The 20,425-nt window shown below is 39.2% G+C and overlaps 1 protein-coding gene across 3 annotated transcripts; it reads left to right on the forward strand.

The window, feature by feature from the left end:
- Window positions 1-20,339, forward strand: peli1a (pellino E3 ubiquitin protein ligase 1a). Of its 3 annotated transcripts, none has more exons than XM_058790200.1 (7): window positions 1-1,651; window positions 9,834-10,009; window positions 10,103-10,232; window positions 10,575-10,676; window positions 11,488-11,685; window positions 14,326-14,514; window positions 17,027-20,339. In XM_058790200.1, exons 2-7 carry the CDS (start codon window positions 9,939-9,941, stop codon window positions 17,621-17,623), a joined length of 1,287 nt encoding a protein of 428 aa, XP_058646183.1. In that variant the 5' UTR covers window positions 1-1,651; window positions 9,834-9,938; the 3' UTR covers window positions 17,624-20,339. The 3 variants fall into 3 exon arrangements, with proteins under 3 accessions (XP_058646183.1, XP_058646195.1, XP_058646189.1); XM_058790212.1 differs by lacking the exon at window positions 1-1,651 and adding an exon at window positions 4,732-5,815; XM_058790206.1 differs by lacking the exon at window positions 1-1,651 and adding an exon at window positions 4,733-5,835.
- The last annotated feature ends 86 nt before the right edge of the window (window positions 20,340-20,425 follow it).

Here is a 20,425-nt window from a genome sequence, read left to right on the forward strand (position 1 = left end):
CCTCTGCCAGGCTCATGGCTTTGCCTACGGCGGACGGGTGAGGGAAGTGTTTGAATGCTGTTGCTGTGTGTTGGAATCTGACTCATTTTAAAGGGTAATTTGGGGATTGCTTGGTCTGAAGAGAGACTAAAGGTTAAACTGTGTGAGTAAACGCATGGCTTTGCCTGTTTATGTTTGTGTGGACTACACCCATGACTACACCTGTGTCGATTCAACACACCACAATAACACCCTATCACTGCATGGCAAACACTCGCTTAGTCAAACATGCATTTATGGGTTGCTGTCGGACTGAGCAACAATGACGTCACCCTGGGCTTTTATATTCCCACATTTTAAGATCTGTTCTATTCTATTATTTTCTGTTCTATTCTGTATTGCTGAATGTTTTTAATCTAGTCTGTTACATTTTATTATTTTCACTCTTATTATGCCATATTATGCTACAATATACTATATCTTATGCTGTTATATGCCATATTCTATTCTGTTCTAGTCTCAGGCTGATGATACACTGGGCAACGTTTTGAGTAACGCAGCTGGGCAACTTTGGGAAATTTTGCCTCAGTGGGCAATCAGGTGAGACACAGGGCCCACGACTGATCTAAAATATCCAGATTGAAATTTGTTACCCATTTTCAATGGGAAAATGCCCAAGCAACATTGCTCAAAAAAAATTGCCCAGCAAAATTGTTCAAAAAGTTGCCCCATGTATCATCAGCCTAAATCTAGTCTGGTCTGTTTCTTCTAATTGAGTCTAATTTCTATTCTATTCAATCATATTATGGCATATTATGCTACAGTCTATTATATCTTATGCTGTTATATGCCACATTCTATTCTGTTCTATTCTGTTCTGTTCTATTATGCCGTATTATGCTATCACATAGTACTATACTATTAAATTCCACATTCTATTCTATTCTATTTTTTGCTATATGTTCTCAACTGGTCTGTTTCTTCTAATATAGTCTAACATTCTATTCTATTCTGTTCTATTCTATTCTGATGTTATTTGTTCCATTCTAGTCTGTTTATTTCAGACTGTTACGTTCTATTCCATTCTGTTATACTACTGTTTTTTAATGTTATGCTATTAAATGCAGCATTCTCTGCCCTTCCCTTTACATTCTATTCTATTCTATTCCAGTACATTCACATTCTAGTACATTATAGCTTTGTTCTTTTGCGCTGTTATTCTATATTCCATTCCATTCTGTACAGTTCATTTAAATGTTAAAGGTGTGACATTGCTAACCTAGTATAATGTTATTGATAAATAATTCACTTATTATTTATGTAGGCTACTAAAAACACTTTTTTGTGGTTATAACTGCTACAAATCCAAATGTAAAGGGGTGATAGTTAAGGACTAATGGGCGGACTTCGTTACCCATAATCCCTCGCGGTGCTCTGTGACGTCGGCTCTCACGCTTTGTAGGCAGACGCGGAGTTATTCTGGAGAGCTGTCAGTGCACGGAGACCGCTGAAGACATCCTGCCTCACTCCTTTACATGATTATTTTTGGCATTTTATCCGACAAACAGAACGACTGTTGTCACTTATTTCCGACAACTCATGAGTCAGTCCACCTGGAGTTTCTTTAGTTTGGCGCATATCTGAGAAGGCACACTAAAAAGTCTTATTAGAGGTAAGCTTACCTTTAGTGAATAGAAATTAAAGCACTGTAAGGCAGCCCGGGCACATTTCATTTTGTTTTATATCTATTATGCAAACGTTTGCAAGAAATGTGCAAAATGCATTGAACTCCACAGAAATGTATAAACCAAACCAAAAGAAATTCAAAAACTTTTGTTAGTCTAAGAAATAAATAGCTAATTCTATGTGCTGAATGTGATTAACCTATGATTCAAATGAAAAATTCGTTTCAGAGAGTTCAGCATATTCTCATATTTACATCTAGTGTCTGCTTTATTTGTTTCTGCGTCTTGTTAATTAATTTCACATAGGCTATATGCGTTTTTTTATCGTTTCTTTGTTGTGAGAAGGTATGCTTTGGTTGTCGTTGAACCGTCACTGATTGATTGACAGCTGTCAGCATATATGTAATGATAGTGTGTGATTGTCAGCGTTGATTTCCGCTCAGGATGTTCACATCTATGAATACTGCTACAATACAATATAATGTGAATAAGCGCATTATCATGTTTCATGTCTGAAGAGGCTCCGGATCTTCCTCCTCCTCCACAGGCTCGATCGCGCGCGGTGTGCACTATACACTCTTAAAAATAAAGCTTCTTTATTGGCATCAATGGTTCCACAAAGAACCTTTGCCATCCATGGAACCTTTTCATTCCACAAAAGGTTCTTTAGATTGTTAAAATGTTCTTCACACTGTAAGAAAAAATGGTTCTTTTAAGAACTGTTCACTGAAAGGTTCTTTGGGAAACCAAAACTAGTTCTTCATGGCATCGCTGTTAAAACCCCTTTTGGAACCTTTATTTTTTTAAGAGTGTAGTTTGTCATTTCTGAGGATACAAAGTAAGTTTAAAAACATCTGACAATGAGAAAATGAGCACAAAAAACGTTTTTGTCAACAAAAACTGTGACAACTTGGTACTAGCGACCACTGTCATCAATAAACTTCAAACTTTTGAAGAAGAAAAGAAGTCTAATAGGCCTACGGTAAAAAATAGCTGAAGTAAAATTAATCAAACTATGTAAAGTTTTTTATAGGCTATTGAATAGTTTACTTTGCTTCATTTTTTCATCTGTTTGCCCATTTGTTCCCCTAAAATTAATGAAAAACATAACCATTATAACAAAAATGCTATCAAGTTATGTAAATTCTTTTATGTAAATTGATTTATTTCATTTTATTTAAAGTTGTTGTAAAAAAAGTAACTGCCCTTTCCTTTCATGTCGCTTTCTTGTTGAATAATGAAAACAGCTTGCACATATGCTTTCAGTGTTCATTTTTTGAGTTGAATAATGAAATTTGCCATGCTTCATTGAAAGAAAAACATTTTTTGTCAGCAGGGGCCACGTCGTTCTGTTATTTTGGGCAAACTCACACGTGCTGAAATGCATAACAAACATTTTAATTACATTTTACAGTTTTTTTCAACTGCTTACACACATTTTCAAAACGTTGCCTCTTTTTTCAAAACTTTACACACAAATCCAAGAATTGCACACGCAAAATGCAAAATGCCTCGCATCTCTTGCAAAATGAAGCACTGCATTCAAAATATCACAAACACATCTCAAAAGCAAACATTTGCAAACACCTTTGCCATAACATTAATTCCTGTTAGATTTTTGTGTGTTACATAGAGAATTGTGTGTTGTGTTTTGCAAAAAGTGTTTTATGAAATTGAAAACTGAGTCAAGGGCCAAGAATTAGTGAATAGTTCTGCAGATTTGATGTGTGGTTCTGCTGTTTGAGTGTTAGCTTTCAGAAATTGTGTGACAAGTAAAGATTTTATGTTGTGAGCATTTGGAAAAAATTGTAAGTAATGAACAAACAAACAAACCAGTAAACCAAAACAAAAATAATTTTTTTTTTTGTTTATTTTAAATAATTGCTTAATCGGTCCAACAAAAATGTCACCAATGATATTCAGTATCATAAAAATCACACTGTCCCTTCACTGTTTTTGTCTTCTCTTCCTCACACTCATCTCTGTCTTCAGCTGATCTCCGGATCCATTCGGCTCTCTCTTTTTAAAATTTTAGGATATATTTTCTGCAAAGTATTCCATAAACCTCAAATTCTCTTGTATGTTTAATTCAGTGCAACTCAAACACTGTTCATAGTCAATGCTAAGAGTAAAGCTGCTCTCCCGACAAAAGACTAAACCAGCATGCATTGGGTCCGATGCTCGAAATCCTTAACGCACACCAATGGTTATGTATAAAGAGGAGGGATAAATGTACAAGCTTCTGTGGTTGCTGTTCTGGTAAACACTGTGATCTTCTGTGGCCATATTCCGCCTATCCTGAAAACATTTTTCATGCAAAACATGACATTGATGAAAATGTGCAAATGTTCCACATTTGTTCATAATTTCAGAACATATGAATAAATAAAAAATCATTTACACAGAATCAGCTGGAATTTCCTGAATATTTGGTTGTATATTTGCATTAGATCCGTAAAGAATGTGAATCAGAAACACAACAACACTAACTAACTTTGCATTTACATTTATATATAAATCTGAGATAATAAGCCTTTGCAGCTTAATCAAAACAAAGACTTCTCTCTATTGCACTGCTAAAATGACGTGGTTAAACAAACAAACTAACCGTCTCTCTCACACATACAATAGATGAAGAGAACTGCAGCTCTGTCTGAGTCGAGCGTGCTCTCAATCTCTGCATCAGCGTGGAGGTCGTGTGAGTGTGTGTGGATAGCGTGTGTCATGAAAGATCCTTTGTTGTTGGACAGTGAAGTCACTCTTTGACTCGTGAGTTGGTCGGGTGGGACTATGCAGAGCTCAGAGCCCAGCGAGGGGCTTTCAGAGTCAGACGTGGGGTGAATGAAGCTCTGTGTCGGCCCACCTTCCCTCTGGAGCAGGAGGAAACCACTCACACGGCCAGCTTTGTCAGATCTCACCATCAGAGCTTCAGCTGCTATTAGCAGTCTATTTGCTAAGGCAAGAGTCACTCTTGCTCATACTTTGGGTTTTTGTCCATCTCAATTTTAGATATTACTTCATTCACTTCTTAAATGTAACTATTGTGCCTCAAAAAGTACCCTGAGGGATAATACTTGAATTTAAGAAGTTTATTTTGTTTAACTGTGCACAATGCAAGGAAAATAACTGTGGCCGTTTGTGTAAAAAACGAAAGCTTTAAAATTAAAACCAAGCAGAAGCCACTGCTGGACGGTTAATTCAAAAGTGGGCGGAGCAAACGTGCAAGCGGTAATCCCATTCCCATGTATATATGTTGCATTGTATACATGTAGTACATGTATATTAGTTTTGTTTAATATGAGTTTATATGACATTTTCATTCATACATGGTTGCAACAATGTTTTAGCACTAAATATTTAGGTTTTATTATGAAAGTGCTCAATTAACTTTTGCTTCTTAAAGTTTCGTAGACATTTAGTTGCTTTCAAATTAAACCCCATATAAATGTCGCTCTATCATTACTTGCAATTACTTTTATAAGTGATCAGACTTGTGATTTTCACCTGGTGATGTTTACATAACACCCTAGCAACCGCAGAGCAATACCCTAGCAACAAGCCTGAACCCCCCAGCAACTATGTTTATCTTTAACCATTACGCCTCACCACCTCAGAAATCTGAGCTAAACATGCATGCTTATATGAATACGTGTGTGTTTCAATCCTTATAAATCGCTCATAAATCACAGCCCATCATTAGCAAACGTTCCCTTGCATACTTCAAAGAGCATAAACTCAGAGAGGTGTGTGCCCTGCATCACCCAGTGTATACTGGTCGCTGTGGAAACGCTGCGGTGTGTTGTAGCCGGCTGGCAAGAGTGCAAATGTCTTCTGTATTCTGAGCAAATGTCTGGCATGGATACAGGGACGAGGCCGGGGTGTGACACACACACACACGCACACACACACATGCTGCCTTTAGGGCTGACAGTATCTGTCCTTAAGAAACATATCTGGCTTTGTGTGGCTTGGTTAGTGTGTGTGTGTGTCAGGCAGGAATGAGGTGAGGAGTTTATTCACACTATGTCAGAGTCGTCCTGTCAGACAGATGATTAAGTGCTTCAAGCCTGGATCAGATATCCGTCCTGTTTAAGAGAGCTCTCTCTGGGTCATTCATACAGACCCACAGGAACGACAGCAAGCGGATGAAGGTTTGCACATTTACATGCAGGTGTGTTGTTGTTAGCCATGCAATTGCTAAAAAATAATCATACACAGATGCTTCAGTATACAAAGTAGTTTTCTCTATTGATTTTGTGCTTTTGTTGATGCTTGTTAAATGATTTAAACCTGTGTTTGTTTGTTTGTTTGTTGTTCAGTTCTTGTATTTATGTTAGATTATTTTGTTTGTTGATTTGTCCTTGTGTTGTTGTTGTTTTTGCTTATTTACATTTGTTGGTTTGTAATCATTTGTTATTTTGCACTTGTGTTTATGTTGGTTTGTTTGTTTGTTTGTTTGCTGCTGCTTTATATTTTTATGTGTTTCTTGTTTTTTGTTGCTTTGCAGTTTGAGTTGTGTTGGTGTGTCAGAACTGTGGACAGTCTTGTGTGTGTTTTTACTCCCCATGTGCTCCGTGACCCAGTTTCTGTCTCCCGTTCATTATGTCATTTGGTTCAGGTGTGTCTAGTCATTAGTCCCTTAATTCTCTGTGTATTTAAGGTCTTGTCCATTCAGTTAGTGTTTGTCGGTTCATAAACGTCATTCTGTGTTTCCTACGTTCCCTGTGTTCCCTGGTGGATATTAAAGACTCTCGTTTTGACAAATTCCTACGTCTCCTCGTTCAGTGTTCCTGAGGAATGTGACATGATGTGTGTGTGTGTTGATTTGGAGTTGTGTTTGTTGGTTTGAGCCCGGTGCGAGCGCCGTGGGTCGCCTCTGGTCTCCTCTCCTCTGGCTGTGCCTCGTCGCTCCGTCCCACCAGCTCCGTTGGGCTTCTTCCTCCCGCCAGCTCCACCTTGATCCTCAGTCACTTCGGCTCCGCCGCGGATCCCCAGATCTCTGCCTCCGCCTCTGTCGCCAGAGCCCTTGGCCCCCCGGATCCTCGGCATCCCCCTGGTTCGTCGGCTCTCCGTCTCCGCCTCGGGCTCCTCCACCACCTGCTCCGCCACCATTGGTTGGCCCCTTGGAGTCGGCGGCCATCCCTCCTCCATGGCTCCTCTCTCCGTCGGCTCCACCGTGGTCCATCATCATGGCTGTGGCCTGGGTCCTGCTGTGCTCCTCCTGCTCCAGGTCCCTTCTGTCTCTTCCCTGGCTCCTCCCTCCTTCGTTGCCCCCCTGGTCTCTGTCTGCCAGCCCTCTCCCGGGGGTCCGTCCTCCTCCAGAGCCACCTCCCAAGCTCCCACCCGTCCCTCCCTCAGTTGTTTCTACGGCGCGAGGACGCGCCTTCCAGGAGGGGGTCGAAATGTCACGCCTGTGGACTGTCTTGTGTGTTTTACTCCCCATGTGCTCCGTGACCCAGTTTCTGTCTCCGTTCATTATGTCATTTGGTTCAGGTGTGTCTAGTCATTAGTCCCTTAATTCTCTGTGTATTTAAGGTCTTGTCCATTCAGTTAGTGTTTGTCGGTTCATAAACGTCATTCTGTGTTTCCTACGTTCCCTGTGTTCCCTGGTGGATATTAAAGACTCTCGTTTTGACAAATTCCTAGGTCTCCTCGTTCAGTGTTCCTGAGGAATGTGACATGATGTGTGTGTGTGTGTGTTGATTTGGAGTTGTGTTTGTTGGTTTGAGCCCGGTGCGAGCGCCGTGGGTCGCCTCTGGTCTCCTCTCCTCTGGCTGTGCCTCGTCGCTCCGTCCCACCAGCTCCGTTGGGCTTCTTCCTCCCGCCAGCTCCACCTTGATCCTCAGTCACTTCGGCTCCGCCGCGGATCCCCAGATCTCTGCCTCCGCCTCTGTCGCCAGAGCCCTTGGCCCCCCGGATCCTCGGCATCCCCCTGGTTCGTCGGCTCTCCGTCTCCGCCTCGGGCTCCTCCACCACCTGCTCCGCCACCATTGGTTGGCCCCTTGGAGTCGGCGGCCATCCCTCCTCCATGGCTCCTCTCTCCGTCGGCTCCACCGTGGTCCATCATCATGGCTGTGGCCTGGGTCCTGCTGTGCTCCTCCTGCTCCAGGTCCCTTCTGTCTCTTCCCTGGCTCCTCCCTCCTTCGTTGCCCCCCTGGTCTCTGTCTGCCAGCCCTCTCCCGGGGGTCCGTCCTCCTCCAGAGCCACCTCCCAAGCTCCCACCCGTCCCTCCCTCAGTTGTTTCTACGGCGCGAGGACGCGCCTTCCAGGAGGGGGTCGAAATGTCACGCCTGTGGACTGTCTTGTGTGTGTTTTTACTCCCCATGTGCTCCGTGACCCAGTTTCTGTCTCCCGTTCATTATGTGATTTGGTTCGTCTAGTCATTAGTCCCTTAATTCTCTGTGTATTTAAGGTCTTGTCCATTCAGTTAGTGTTTGTCGGTTCTTAAACGTCATTCTGTGTTTCCTACGTTCCCTGTGTTCCCTGGTGGATATTAAAGACTCTCATTTTGACGAATTCCTACATCTCCTCGTTCAGTGTTACTGAAGAGTGTGACATGGTGTGTGTGTGTGTTGATCTGGAGTTGTGTTGGTTAATTTATCCATGTGTATGTTTGCCACTTTATGTTTTTATTTATGTTTTGTTTGTTCCACTTTGTTGAGGTCTGCTGGTTTTTGTTTGCTACTTTACTCTTATTTTTGTTTGTCTGTTGCTTTGCATTTGTTTGTAGATTTGTTGTTGTGTTTGTTTTTGTTTTGTTTGTTACTTTGCACATACAGTATTTGTTGATTTGCAGTTGTGTTTGTTGGTTAAATTACATATGTATTTTCGCTGCGTTACATTTCTATTTATGTTTGTTGCTTTGCACTTTGTTGAGTTGCACTGATTTGTGTTTGTTATACTTGTTTATGTTTGTTTGTAATTGTTTGTGTGTTATTTTGTTGTTTGATGTATTGTTTGCTGGTCAATTTGTGCATGTTTGCTGCTTTGTATTTTTATTCATGTTTGTTTTGTTGTTGTTTTTTGTTGTTGCTTTGTTCTTTGTTTAGTTGCACTGGTGTGTGTTTGTTTATTTACACTTGTTTATGTTTGTTTGTAATTGTTTGTGTGTTTTGTTTGATGTTTTGTTTCTTGGTTAATTTGTGCATGTTTGCTGCATTATTTTTTTCACGTTTCTTGTTTTGTTTGTTTGTTTGCACTTTGTTTAGTTGTGCTGTTTTGTTTGTGTTTCTTTGCACATTTATTTATGTTTGTTTGTTGCTTGGAACTTGTGTTAATTAGTAGAATTGTACTTAGGGTTAGGTGTGTGTGTGTGTGTGTGTGTGTGTGTGTGTGTGTGTGTGTGTGTGTGTGTTGCTTTATCCATTTATTAGGTTTGCTTGAGAAAACATGTTATCAACATCTGTCTAATCTATCTAAATTTTCAAACTTCAGGTTTTTACAACTGTTTTAAACTTTCAGGCTAGGCTTTCTCAAACCAACCTAAAGTTTGTCTTGACTAACTTTTTTGTCTAGTTTATGGTTGTTTTCTAGTTATGTTTACACTGATGTTTGTATTGTTATTTGTGATGTCTTGATTTTGCATCTATGTTTATGTGTGTTTTTTGTTTTGCACTTGTTTATCTCTGTTCATGCACATGAGAGATTAAAGTTCTGTCATTTGTGGCTGCGAGAGTTGTTGATGTTTTTTGTGTCGGAAACCGCAATGTCTGTCACCTGCTATTTTTATGTTTGTGGTTTCATCGCGTGCCAGCGCTAACTTTTCGTGAACGCTTGACCCTGACAGAGCAAAACAGTACGGATGCCAAACCACACTGAGAGGAAGTGAAACCATCTCAGTGATATTTGGAGATGATCTCCTTCATCTTATTTTGCAGAAATCATTACTTACTTGTGTGCTATCGAATGTGTCTTTTCTGGGTAATATTCTCTTTCTATAATTTCTATTTGTTTGTTGCAGTGTTTTTTTGCCCTATAGTCTCAGTGGCGCCTCCCTACAGGCGGGAATAAGACTAACATTTGTGGCTTTAGATTTTGTGCTGCTTTCAGAGGCGTATGGTAGGAGGAGTATGATCCATACTCATAGATATGATCAGAGGCATCTGTCGCTTAGTCATTCGTTTAGTGCCACAGATTAGTGTAACCTGCTTTTGTTGTGTTTTTCATTAGATGTCTTATGGTGAGACCGTGATGGTGGAGCATTGAGGAAGCAAGATCAAGAAGGGAAGACAGAGAAATATTTCAGAGGAAGTGTTTGAGCTGTAGACCAGAGTGATGTTGGCCCCTGAACAGGAGCTGCTGAGCTCTTCCAAACCCTTCAAATATGGAGAGCTCATCGTCCTTGGGTAAGAAAGACTCCTCTTTCTAAATCAGATTTACATTTATGACTAGTAAATCTTACTAATGCAGCATTGTGTACTAACATTTTGTCTCCACAGCTACAACGGCTCCCTACCGAATGGAGACCGGGGCAGAAGAAGGAGTCGTTTCGCTCTGTTTAAGAGACCCAAAGCCAATGGAGTCAAACCCAGCACCGTTCACAGCACATGCAGTCCACAGACCGCCAAGGTACATGCCCATTTTCCCGATAATCATTTTTATATGTTTTTAAAAGCCTTTATTGCTCATTTATGTGTCACATTGAATTTTTAAGGGCTTCTGCACAAGCCGAGTGTTTAAATGTGAGCTGGTTTTCTTATCATTCTTCGCTGCCAGTGAATGTGCATCTAAAGCATGTGTAGCATGCGACACATTTATCCAGAGTGACTTCACCCTCACGTTTCATTGTCATCTGTTACTCCTGCATGCCTGAATATGATAAGTGAACTGTAAGCTGATTTGACTGATGCAAATATTATGAGCCGCCATGCTCTTGACGAGGGTTCTGGTGTGCATGTGGTGTTTCTGCAGGCCATCAGCAACAAAAACCAGCACAGTGTGTCGTATACACTGTCCAGGGCGCAGACGGTAGTCGTGGAGTACGCACACGACAGCACCACAGACATGTTTCAGGTATGTTTATGTTTCTTCAGGTAACTGTGTGTTTGAATTGTGTACAGATTTAGTGGGTGCATTTGTATTGTGATGTGGTTTGCATTCTTCAAACCAGTGAGGCACCGAAATGCAACACCAAAACCAAAATTAACAAAATTAGCTGAAACCGAAAATAAAGTTTATTTAATAATCAATTCATCACATTGATTTAATAATAAACACTCAAATAAAAACAGTTCTACACACACATTTAAATTGCACATAAAGATGTTTTTATATCAACTTCTTAATTATATAATCATGTTTCTAATATAAACATTTAATTGGTATCTGTCATTAAAAACTTATTTTCATGCCAGATTTATTCAAACACATTAAATATCGAAAACAACAGGTTAAGTCAAATATAATAATGTAATGGTGCATATATTTAGCAAAGTTTTTTTTTTTTTGTCTGATGAATTTATGGACATTGAATGGCTTTCTTGGGGTAAATATAATGTTTACAAGCTGTTTTACTGACGTCTTTCTGTGGTTGAAACACTGATTGAGTGATTGATACATTTCAATAAGTTGAAATCTCAACACCTCCTGATGTTCATTCATGTTTATTTTGTACTATTATCTAGTATTAAAGAATGATCGCTTGAAATGAGGCACTACAGTAACCGGTCACTCTATGTTACAGAGCAATATAAACAATCTCTAAACACTGAAAGTTCTTCATCTCTTTCATTCATGTCGATCTGTTTTTACTCTGTGGGTCACAGATTAGAGATTCCCACACAATTTCCCCTTAATCATTGCAGAAACCGTCTTTCTTTTGCAGATCGGCCGGTCCACTGAAAGCCCCATTGATTTCGTGGTGATGGACACGGTGCCTGGTTGTCACGGCAAAAGCGACACGCTGTCGTCTCAGAGCACTATATCGCGATTCGCGTGTCGGATCGTGTGTCAGAGAGCACCACCCTACACCGCGCGCATCTACGCCGCCGGCTTCGACTCGTCCAAAAGCATCTTCCTGGGGGTGGGTCAAACACACTCCTCCGACACAATCTCTCTCCTCTCTAACAGTCTTTCATACTCATCCATCCATCCATCCGTTCCACGATGCTTTCATGTGTTCATCTGTCCACTATCACTCATCCTGGAGAGGCTGGAAATGAACAAGTGAGTGAGTGAATGAACTAATTCATGATGCGAATGAACTACACTGCTGTTCGAAAGTTTGTGGCCAGTAAAATTTTGTATTGTTTTTGAAAGAAGTATCTTCTGCTCACTAAGGCTGCATATATTTGATCAAAAATACAGTTAAAACTGTAATATTGTGAAATATTATTATAATTTAAATAACTGTTTTCTATTTGAATATATTGTAAAATGTAATTTATTCCTGTGATCAAAGCTGAATTTTCAGCATAATTACTCTAGTCGTCAGTGTCACATAATCCTTCAGAAATCATTCTAATTATTTGCTTCACAAGAAACATTTCTGATTATTAGCAATGTTGAAAACAGTCGTGCCACTTCATATTATTGAGAAAATGGTGATAATTTTTTTCAGTATTTTTTTATAAATAAAAAGTTCAAAAGAACATTATAATTGTTAATATTATAAATGTGTTTACCGCCACTTTTGATCAATTTAATGCATCCTTGATTAATAAAAGTATTAGTTTATTTAAAAACAAAAATCTTACTGACCCCAAACATTTAAATGGTAGTCTATGTGTATGAATGAGCGAGTGAATGAATGAATGAAGTGAGCGATTGAGTGAATCTGTGAATGAAGTGTGCGAGCAAATGAATTAGTGAACAAGGTGAATGAATGCATGAATCAGTAAACGAAGTGAGTGAACGAATGAATCCGTGAATAATTGAGTGAATCAGTGAATAAGAGTAAGAGAACAAATTAATTAGTGAATGAAGAGAGCAAACGAGTGAATCTGTGAATTAGTGAGTGAACAAATTAATTGGTGAATGAAGTGAGCAAATGAATGAATGAATGAATGAATCGGTTAATGAACGAATGAATCCGTGAACAAAGTGAGTGAATGAATGAATCAGTGAGCGAATGAATGAATCAGTGAACGAAGTAAGTGAATGAATGAATCAGTGAATCAGTGAATGAGCAAACAAATTAATTGGTGAATGAATTGAGGGAACAAATTAATCAGTAAATTAAGTGAGCAAATGAATGAAATAATGAATGAATTGGTTAATGAACGAATGAATCAGTCAATGAAGTGAGCGAATGAATGAATCAGTGAACGAAGTGAGTGAATGAATGAATCGGTGAACGAAGTGAGCGAATGAATGAATCAGTGAATTAAGTGTGCAAAGGAATGAATCAGTGAATGAAGTGAGCAAACAAATTAATTGGTGAATGAATTGAGGGAACAAATGAATCAGTTAATGTAGTGAGCAAATGAATGAATCAGTGAAGCAAGTGTGCAAATGAATGAATCAGTGAATGAAGTGAGCAAACGAATGAATTGGTGAATGAATTGAGGAAACAAATTAATCTGTAAATGAAGTGAGCAAATGAATGAAATAATGAATGAATCAGTTAATGAACGAATGAATCAGTGAATGAAGTGAGCAAATGAATGAATGAATGAGTGAACGAAGTGAGCGAATGAATGAATCAGTGAACCAAGTGTGCGAATGAATGAATCAGTGAATTAAGTGTGTAAAGGAATGAATCAGTGAATGAAGTGAGCAAACAAATGAATTGGTGAATGAATTGAGGGAACAAATGAATCAGTAAATGAAGTGAGCAAATGAATGAATCAGTGAACCAAGTGTGCAAATGAATGAATCAGTGAATGAAGTGAGCAAATGAATGAATGAATGAATGAATGAGTGAACGAAGTGAGCGAATGAATGAATCAGTGAACGAAGTGTGCGAATGAATGAATCAGTGAATTAAGTGTGCAAAGGAATGAATCAGTGAATGAAGTGAGCAAACGAATGAATTGGTGAATGAATTGAGGGAACAAATGAATCAGTAAATGAAGTGAGCAAATGAATGAATCAGTGAACCAAGTGTGCAAATGAATTAATCAGTGAATGAAGTGAGCAAACAAATGAATTGGTGAATGAATTGAGGGAATGAGTGAATCGATGAATGACTTGAGTGAACAAATGAAAGAACGAATTAATCAGTGAATGAAGTGAGTGAATGAATGAATCAGTGAATAAAGTGTGCAAATGAATAAATTGAGGGAATGAATGAACTGATGAATGACTTGAGCGAATCATTGAATGAACCTGTGAAAGAAGTGAGTGAATGAACGAATGAATCAATGAAAGAAGTGAGTGAATTAATGAATCAGTGAATGAAGTGAGCAAACAAATGAATTGTTTAATGAATTGAGGGAACAAATTAATCAGTAAATGAAGTGAGCAAATGAATGAAATAATGAAGGAATCGGTTAATGAACGAATGAATCTGTGAATGAAGTGCGTGAATTAATGAATCAGTGAATGAAGTGAGCAAACGAATGAATCTGTGAATGAAGTGCGTGAATTAATGAATCAGTGAATGAAGTGAGCAAACGAATGAAAGAATGAATGAATCAGTGAATGAAGCGAGTGAAAGAATAAATCAGAGAATCAGTGAATCAACAAACGAATGAACACCTTCTTTTCCCTCTGTCCTCAGGAGAAAGCAGCGAAATGGTGGTGCGCTGACAGCCAGATGGACGGCCTGACCACTAACGGCATATTAGTGATGCGACCGCGGCACGGCTTCACCTGCGAGTCCAAAGCAGGCTCCTGGAGAGAGATCTCCGTCTGCGGCAACGTCTTCACGCTCCGAGAGACCCGCTCCGCTCAGAAACCCGGAAAACTGGTGAGAGCTGACACTACACTGACTTTAATAGACCAAATTTAGATCAAAGAATGACCGAGGCTTGATGAAATCCTCCAAAACGAGGTCAAAACTTTGCCATAGCGACATCTCTGTAACGCTCAGATAAACATAAGGGTGACATTTCCTTGTTTCCCAGCTTCGCCATGACAACTCTGATGATGTGTTGGTAAATACTCATTTTAGTGCTTGACACTTCCCACTGTCCTTATCTGGAATCACACAAACACTCACAGTTTGCAGTGTGAAGAAGAATTTGTGTATTTGTGTATCTTTTCAATCAGCGAAGGCCCACAGGGACTGAATCAGCACATAGCTGGTGTGTTTGTGTGTGTGTGTGTGTGTTGTGCGTGATATGACTCCCGCCCGACTGCACAGTTTGTTGTGTTGTTCAGATCTGGTCTCCATGGTGTCAGAAGTCCTGTCCGTAACCTCGCCATGCAGCTTTTTCTCTCTGGATGCACAGTGTGTGAGAACCAGAGGTTATGAAATGACTGTCGCTGGTAAACAACTGCCACTCTGAAAACCTCTAAACCAGTTCCTCTCAGAAATATGTTTCTCAATATCTCTTGAGTTTTATAATTCAGAAAGTGCCTTGTTTGAAGTTAAAATCAAAAGAAGCAACAATGCTTTAGTTAAAGAAAATGACCTATTTTCATTGTTATTTTAGTATCATTGATATACTATTGTAGCTTTTTTTAATATTGATTTCACTTTAATTTCAGTTAAAGTTCTAGTAATCTTGAAGTGTTTTGGTCATTTTTATTAGTTTTTTGTTTATATGTTTTTTATTACTTTTTCTTGATTAGTTGTAGGCTAGTTGTTTTCGTGCTTAAAGTTAAAATGAAGAAGAAATGTTACCTTGGCGAGTAGCAAACATGTTTTTGAATGTTTTTAAATTTTTTAATATAAATTTTTATTTTAGTTTAGTTCAGTTATTGTTTATTTTATTTTAGGTTTTAGTTAACTGTAATAAACCTGCTTATTTAGGTAGGCATTATTTCTGTATATAAAAGCCACTACCGTTTTCGTGAGATCTCGTCGTGTTAACTCTGTGAATTGTGTTAATGCAGTGTTTCTGATGGCACACCTGTGTAAACTCATCTGTATATTGGCGGTAGCTGTGTTTGGTGTGTCTATCTGGCCGTGGTTTGGCGATGCAAGCTGGATTTGTGTGTCCTGGCTGAGACGGCAGACCTGAAGTGCATAGTCTGCTCTCTCTAAATAGTGGATGTGGTTTGGACTTGTTTCATTCTGACTCTGTATGTACTCACTGTACATTACTGACTCATGCAGAGCTGAGCGCTTGTGTTTGAGGAGGAGGTCGTGTGAATGAGAGCGTCATCTACTGGACGTTTAGAGTCAGTGCAGATTGAACTTTGGATAACTCAAGTGAAAGAAACTACCTATAGATGGTTATATTAGCCAGACACATTACTCGCTCAATATCTGACTGTTTTCCATTGTGTCAGTTCCAAATGCCGGCCTTGTTGTTAATGGATAATAGACGTTTTCTGTTTTAAAATAATTTTAGTGAATATATTAAATATTAATATAATTATAAATGGATAACATATTCCATTTTAAAGTAAATTTAGTGAATATATAAAATATTTTTTTTTAAATCATATATAAAATGTATGAAAAAAAAATCACAATCATAATTTTGTTTTTTAAATATTATTTTTTATATGACATTTTAGATGATTCATAAAGCAAACTTTGGATTTGGATGCTAGTTAGGTTTGTTGAAGTCAGTATGTATGAGCAATAGTCATTTTTTTATTTTTATAAGGAAAATTTTTTTTATTTTTAATTTTTATTTTAAAATAGATATTACATAAAATCAATATAAATATTATGTTGCTCCAATATTCAATAAAATGAAACATGAAATAATATTTTTTGATCATCATATATTTATATTGAGACCATTAAATAAATGTAAAAAACCACACACACACACACACAAATGTTGAGGGAGTGTAGTGGCAAACAGGGTTTGTTCAAATCAAAATGTTTAAGGAATAATAATGTTCTATTTTAAAATAATTTTGTATATATAAATATATATTTATATTTTTAATTGTATATATAATATATAAAACATAAAAAAATGCTTATAATGAAAAATATTTTTTTTATTTTTATATAAAATATAAAACATCAATAAGCGAGCATTTCGTTTTAATCATTTTAATGTGATTTTCAACCAAAACAAACTTCTGTTTCCATTTCTTTTTGCACAAATCACGTTGCTCCATCAATATCCAGTAATATGAAATAATATTTTTTTGACCATCATTTATTTTGAGACCATTGATTTTAGAGAAAAAAATAAAATAAAAACACATTTTAGTTGCCAAAATCACACAAAAATGCTGCAAGGTTTAATGTGGAGTTTATTGAAATATATATATATATATATAAGTAATGGAGAAGTGATCAGTCCCACTAATTACGAAACATGTTCTGTCTCTGTCTCTCTCTGTAGGTGGAGAATGAGTGTCACGAGCTGGTGGATGGCACTTTAATCGACCTGTGTGGCGCGACCCTGCTGTGGCGTTCGGCGGAGGGTCTGTCGCACACGCCGACCCCCAAACACCTGGAGGTGCTGCGGCGGGAGCTGAACGCGGCGCGGCCCCAGTGTCCCGTGGGCCTGCACACCCTGGCCTTCCCCAGCCTGGAGCGCTCCTCCAGCCCCGACCACCAGCCCTGGGCCTACCTGACCTGCGGCCACGTGCACGGACAGCACGGCTGGAGGGGCTCCTCCGAGGAGGACGGGTCCCAGAGCGGAGAGGAGCTGGGGCTGGAGCAGGGTGAGCGCGAGTGCCCGCTGTGCCGCTCCCGGGGCCTGTACGTGCCGCTGAAGCTGGGCCGCGAGTCAGCCTTCTACCTGGACGCCGCGCCCCCCACGCATGCCTTCAGCCCCTGCGGACACGTGTGCTCGGAGCGCACCGCCGCCTTCTGGAGCAGACTGCTGCTGCCTCACGGCGCTCACGGCCTCTGCCCTGCCTGCCCCTTCTGCATGCGGCCGCTCGCCCGCCACAGGAAGAGCGTCAGGCTCATCTTTCAGGGGTCGCTGGACTGAGTGTGTGGCTGCGTCCCCAATCACCGACTACACCCTTGAAAGGATAGTTTACCCAAAAATGAGAATTAGACCATGCTTTACTCACCCTCGAGGCATCCTAGGTGTATATGACTTTCTTCTTTCAGACGAATACAATCGAATACAATATTTGTGACCCTGGAGCACAAAACCAGTCATAAGTAGCACGAGTAAATTTGTAGCAATAGCCAAAAATTTGGACAACTTTAAAGGCGATTTTCTCAATATTTAGAGTTTTTTGCATCATCAGATTCCAGATTTTCAAATAGTTGTATCTCGGCCAAATACCATACATCAATGGAAAGCTTATTTATTCAGCTTTCAGATGATGTATAAATCTCAGTTTCCTTATGACTGGTTTTGTGGTCCAGGGTCACATATTAAAATGATCCCTGCTCTTCCAAGCCTTTGAATGGAAGTAGCGGGTGTTTTTTTTCAACAGTCCGAAAGTAATCAAGTAAAGCGCATCCATCCGTAATAAAATGTGCCTCACACCGCTCCGGGGTGAATAAAGGCCTCCTGTAGCGAATCCATGTGTTTTTGTAAGAAAAATATCCATATTTAAAACGTTATAAACACCTTTCCTTCACTTCAGCTGACTGTCATAGACGGAAGCCGTTCCGGTAGATGATACAGGACGAATGCGTAGCGTAAGAACCGGTGATTCGTGACGAACGTGGAAGCGCGGAGGCGAGAGCAAAACAAAACACCAGTCATGAATTAGAAGCACAATACAAGGATTTGTAAAGAAAAATGCCGGAGGATTTTGATATAAGCCAAGAGGAGACTGGTTTTCCTTTGCTTCCTTTGCTCCTGTAAACAAACTCGCAAGATTAGCATCCTACGTCATCCTCCAGAACAGCTTGCTCGTATGACAGATAGCAGAAGTTAGTGATGGGCTCTTTCGAATCACTGCTTCGTGAAGCTTCGAAGCTTTTGTTAATCATTTGTTTCGAAACAGTGGTTCGGAGAGCATGTCAAACTGACGAAGTCACATGATTTCAGTAAATGAGGCTTCATTATGTCATAACTGTTTCGAAACGTTTCAAAATTTCAGTGGTTTTCCACCAGGGGGCGATTTCTATAAACCAGTGAGATCGCGAACCATTGAACCAGCGTCTCTGATCTCGGATCAGTTTTATCAATTTGTAGACATTTTTACGAGACATTTGTGTAATTAAAAGGATGAGAAGTAGTTAATAGTCTTTTACTGGCATCTATATACTCTCCATAAAACAAACAATACAAGCTGTGCGAATTAATATAAAATATTTAAAAAACAGCATATTGTACAGACACTTCATATTTAATGGTATTTTATCATTTTTATTACATTTACACATTTTTGACCAGCAGGCGTCACTAGCGCGTGGTGTTCCGAATGATTCGAAACAGTGAATCATTTTGCGAAGAAATTGATTCAATTGATTCGTAGCTCCGAAAAGGTTAGTTTCTCCCATCACTAGTGGAAGTGAGAGAAAAGTGTTTACAGGAGGCCTTTATTCATCCCCCAGAGCCATGTGAGGCACGTTTTATTATGGATGGATGCACTTTATTGGACTTCTTTTGGACTGTAGAAAAAAATTTTTTTTAATTAATTTTAATAATTTTTAATATAACTCCGATTGGATTCATCTGAAAGAAGAATGTCGTATACACCTAGGATGCCTTGAGAGAGAGTAAAACATGGGCTAATTTTCATTTTTGGGTGAACTATCCCTTTAAATAGGGCAATGTTTGAGGGGACAGCCATTTGTAGTGTTGTCCCAAACCTTAGTGGACATTATCGAGTGCACTCACTCAATCCCACAATGCACAGCAATAACAGGTGTACAACTGATGTATGCTCAACTGCTAGAGAATACCCATAATGCACTGTGAGAGTCACTCGCCGAATGAATTCCCGCGTCTCGCCTGAAGATGGCGCCTGCGGCGGAATCGTCCATCCATTAATTTTACAAAGCACTCGGCCTACAGCGTAATACGATACAGGTATAAATTCATTGTAAACTGATTATTCCATTATTTAATTAGGGTTTATACATCATTTCCATGACAGAGTTCAAGATAAATCCTTTCATCTTACTACTGGAGCTGCCCGTTTCAAACGATTATTAAACAGCAGCACAAACTATGCAAAAGCGGCATTTTTCCGGTGCACTTAGTGTCCGAATTCACTCACTCGTTTTCATTCACTCCTTCAAGTGGACTGAACTAGTGGACTAATGTAGGGAATAGTGAATGAGGGTATAGGGGTGATTTTGGAGTTTAAGACTCTTACATGCTGCTCCTCTGCCAACACACACATTCAGCTCTGATTTTCCCACAAGCCATCTGTTCTCTGTCTGACTGGATGCTGTTCACTGTATGTTCAGTAGTTTACTGTTTAAAAGCCACTGTGCTTGAGCTGTCCTGCTCGTGCCATACAAACAATGTTATGTTAGGAATCTGTACGAATACACTTCAGTGGGTGTGTGAACCTGTTTTCTGAATTCAATTACTTTCATGTGTGCTTGTTTCAAACTGCCTTAGACTATCACCTCCAAAATACCAATGATGTTCATCGACAATGAGTTTGAAATGAGGTTATTATATTATATTATGTATATTGTATTAAAGCTGTATTGTTGTTGCATTTTCTCAAAAATGTTTTTGTATCATTCTTGAAGAATAAAGTTATAGATATATTTCAATAAACACTGAGCACGTCTTCCACCTATTTTTAAAAATTGTATATGGTCAGACAGACATAATATAGAAAGAAATATAGAGAAAAAAAGCTGA

The sequence above is a fragment of the Onychostoma macrolepis genome, chromosome 01 (assembly GCF_012432095.1).
Source record: "Onychostoma macrolepis isolate SWU-2019 chromosome 01, ASM1243209v1, whole genome shotgun sequence".
Taxonomy (NCBI): Eukaryota; Metazoa; Chordata; class Actinopteri; order Cypriniformes; family Cyprinidae; genus Onychostoma; species Onychostoma macrolepis.